Source organism: Pempheris klunzingeri, chromosome 10 (genome assembly GCF_042242105.1).
Source record: "Pempheris klunzingeri isolate RE-2024b chromosome 10, fPemKlu1.hap1, whole genome shotgun sequence".
NCBI classification, from domain to species: Eukaryota; Metazoa; Chordata; class Actinopteri; order Acropomatiformes; family Pempheridae; genus Pempheris; species Pempheris klunzingeri.
In genome coordinates, this window is record NC_092021.1 from 17,221,703 (window position 1) to 17,224,788 (window position 3,086).

The window sequence follows — 3,086 nt, forward strand, 5'->3', positions numbered from 1 at the left end:
GCTTGGGATCATTTGTGTCTGGCCGGATTTTTCCACTAAATGAATAAATAAATAATTTATTAAATCTTAAATCTCCAGAATCAAACATTTCCTTCAATGTGTTCAATACATGTGTCTCCTAGGGGGGCACTGTAATGTCATAAATAAATTATTTATATATCACTTTTCAAAACAGATGTCGCAGAGTGCTTCACAATAAAACATTAAAAGCAGGATAAATGAGGCAGTAAACCTTTAAATACACAGAGTCTCAGGAGCCTCTGGTGCATCTGATTACCGAGACTGAGATGTCTACACGACTGAGAGTCACTTTGTTTGTAATATCAACTCTGATCTTCATAAATCCTGCCCGACAAATGCCCTTTATATCATTATGGGAACTGAAACTAAAAAAGTGAAAAGGTAAAAAGCCAAACAGAAACGAGCAAACTCGCTCTGGAAACTAACTGGGACTAAAGTGAATTGAAAACAGAAATGGGAGGTGAAATAAAACAAAAGTAGTGACAAATAAATACATTAAAAAACAAACTCTGGGCCTATAATAACTCTTCCGTAACCGCTGAAGTTACCAAACATTTTTCCTCCAGACATTTGCACGGCTCTGGGTCATGTGACCGCCGTGCGCCCTCAGGAGTCGCCACTTGAAATAGTTGTAGTTTCAGAGACAGCTGCTCCAGTCAGGTCCCTTCCTCCTTTTCCTCCTCCTCCTCTTCCTCCTCGGGTCCTCTGTCCTCCGACACTGACCACGATGGAGGGTCAGAAGCGGTTCCTGGTCGCTCTGTGCGCCGCCGCCGCCGCTGGTCTGATCTCCGTGATATTCGTGTTAATTTGGGTTCTGCACTACAGAGAGGGGTTAGCCTGGGATGGAGGACTGGCCGAATTCAACTGGCATCCGGTCTTGATTGTCACCGGGTTTATTTTCTTGCAAGGAATGGGTGAGAGCGGTCTATTTTTTATGTTTTTCCTTAAAGAATTATGGAGGGGAAGCGGGGTTTGGCTGTTATTCTGCAGAAATGTAAACAACAGAAGGAAATCATTGCTGCAGGCCAAAGTTACACAAGGCTGTGTCTTCTCCTAAGGAGACTTAAGGGGAGGTCACTACTGATGAGTGGTTTAGTGTATTACTTTAAGCTTCCACCAACCAAACTTCCCCTGAAATGGTGGTCATTAAAAAAATATGCACTTTCAACTAGGAGTGCAACCATGAATATCACAATTTACTAACTATTATTAGTTTTATAATGAAAACTGTGCTTTCTTAACTTTAACACATGCCTGAAAACCTTGCTTAAACAATAATATGGCAGATAATTAATTTGTAAGGGAAAATGTGTTTAATGTCAAATGTTAACAGTATGCATCATAGTTGCATGAAGAATTGGTTGAATGAGTTATCCTCTTTTGCAGCCATCATTGTCTACAGACTCCCCTGGACCTGGCAGTTCAGCAAACTAACGATGAAGTTCATCCATGCAGGATTGAATTTACTGGCCTTCATTCTTGCTGTTATAGCCACGGTGGCAGTTTTCGACTTCCACAATGCTGCCAAAATCCCCAACATGTACAGTCTGCACAGCTGGCTGGGCCTGACAGCAGTTACATTGTACTGTCTGCAGGTAAATAAACTCTATTTATTTGTATTTGAATCCAGTAAGTATTTGAAGGAACAGATAATAATGCAAGGTTTTCAGGTTCAGGGGTGATATTGCTTCTAGTAATACCTTGCACGGAGTTTTACATGTTGCACGTAAATGAGCTTTATTATTCCAATTAGTGTACTTTTCCCACCTTTACTTATTTGTCTTTGAAGGAGGTGCGGACTGGCTCTTGCATGTCTTACACAAAACCTCTCACTCCTCTGGGTCTTTCCTAAAACACAAAGTCATGGTGAACAGCAGTCTTGATTAGTACAGTATCTGACAAGAGCATGTTTTTTTTCTACTCCACTGGGCAGCTTGTTCTTGGAGTTGGCATGTACTTGATACCAATCTCACCTGTATCCTGGAGAGCAGCGTTTATGCCTGTCCATGTCTACAGCGGTCTTTTACTCTTTGCCAGTGTTATAGCCGTGGCACTCATGGGCATCACCGAGAAACTAATTTTTGGCCTGTAAGTATTAAAAAAAAAAAGAGCACTAGAGGCCTAGAAAAATCTATAAGAATTTACAAACCAGGTGTATAATGATAATGTGCTGCTAACCTTATTGTTTGTCACCATTAAGGAGCAACCCGAAGTATAAGGACTCTCCCCCAGAGGCAGTTTTTGTGAACGTCCTGGGAGTCTTCCTTGTGGTTTTTGGTGCTCTTATCCTCTGGATTGCCACTCGATCGTCTTGGAAACGCCCCAGTGACCAGATCTTGCATACTCTGCATACCGATGGGGAAGGTGAGGACAGCACCAAAGCGGATCCAGCCCTGACTCAGCCGTCTGAGGAGAATGATGCCGAGGCCTGTGGGGAAGTCAGGAGAAGGAGTAACAAATTAGATGATCAGGCTATGAAATAACCAATCACAAAATAACTGACTGTCAGCTGATACTGTTGAATGTATGTACACCCAGTTTACACTGGTCAAAGAAAGTAAAAATGAATACAAATACTGTTTCATTTTGAAATACTTGGCATTTTAACTTTATTATTTTCTCTTTCTCTCTCTCTCTTTTTATTGTATTAAACACATGTAAATAATAGTGAGCAGTTTTTTAACATGATTGACATGATGATGTGGGAGTACATACACTGTTAAAAATAATCATGACAGATTTTCTGTACCATCTTACAGTTCTTGAGTATTCAGAAACATTAATATTCTAGTTGGTTGCAGAGGAGGAAACATATCCATACATACAATCAATAAATATTAATATGAGCACCAATGTGTGGCTGTTGTAGTTACTGCATTAACCATGAGTGTGTTGCTGCTCTATAGTCATTCACAATATTTACCACTAACACAAAGAACTATATCCAAACACTTGTCTCTACACTTTTAAAGCTGCCTGTTTTGCCCAAGCAGAAAACTCTTTCTTTGACCTTAGATGACAGCCACGTCAAAGCGAAACGGTTCTTTTTGGCTCTTCCCGGCACC

At 40.7% G+C, this 3,086-nt stretch overlaps 1 protein-coding gene across 1 annotated transcript; it reads left to right on the plus strand.

Annotated features, from left to right (window-relative positions):
- Positions 1-704: 704 nt before the first annotated feature.
- cybrd1 (cytochrome b reductase 1) lies at positions 705-2,613 on the plus strand. The gene is made up of 4 exons (XM_070838516.1): positions 705-935; positions 1,408-1,616; positions 1,955-2,109; positions 2,222-2,613. The coding sequence occupies exons 1-4, from the start codon at positions 749-751 to the stop codon at positions 2,502-2,504; spliced, it is 834 nt and encodes a 277-aa protein (XP_070694617.1). The 5' UTR covers positions 705-748; the 3' UTR covers positions 2,505-2,613.
- The last annotated feature ends 473 nt before the right edge of the window (positions 2,614-3,086 follow it).

Bases quoted from the DNA above. Each gene is read 5' to 3' on its own strand.
- cybrd1 (XM_070838516.1), top strand. From the start codon at position 749: ATGGAGGGTCAGAAGCGGTTCCTGGTCGCTCTGTGCGCCGCCGCCGCC. The intron at 1,617-1,954 runs GTAAATAAACTC...TCCACTGGGCAG, and splicing joins TTACATTGTACTGTCTGCAG to CTTGTTCTTGGAGTTGGCAT. The intron at 2,110-2,221 runs GTAAGTATTAAA...GTCACCATTAAG, and splicing joins GAGAAACTAATTTTTGGCCT to GAGCAACCCGAAGTATAAGG.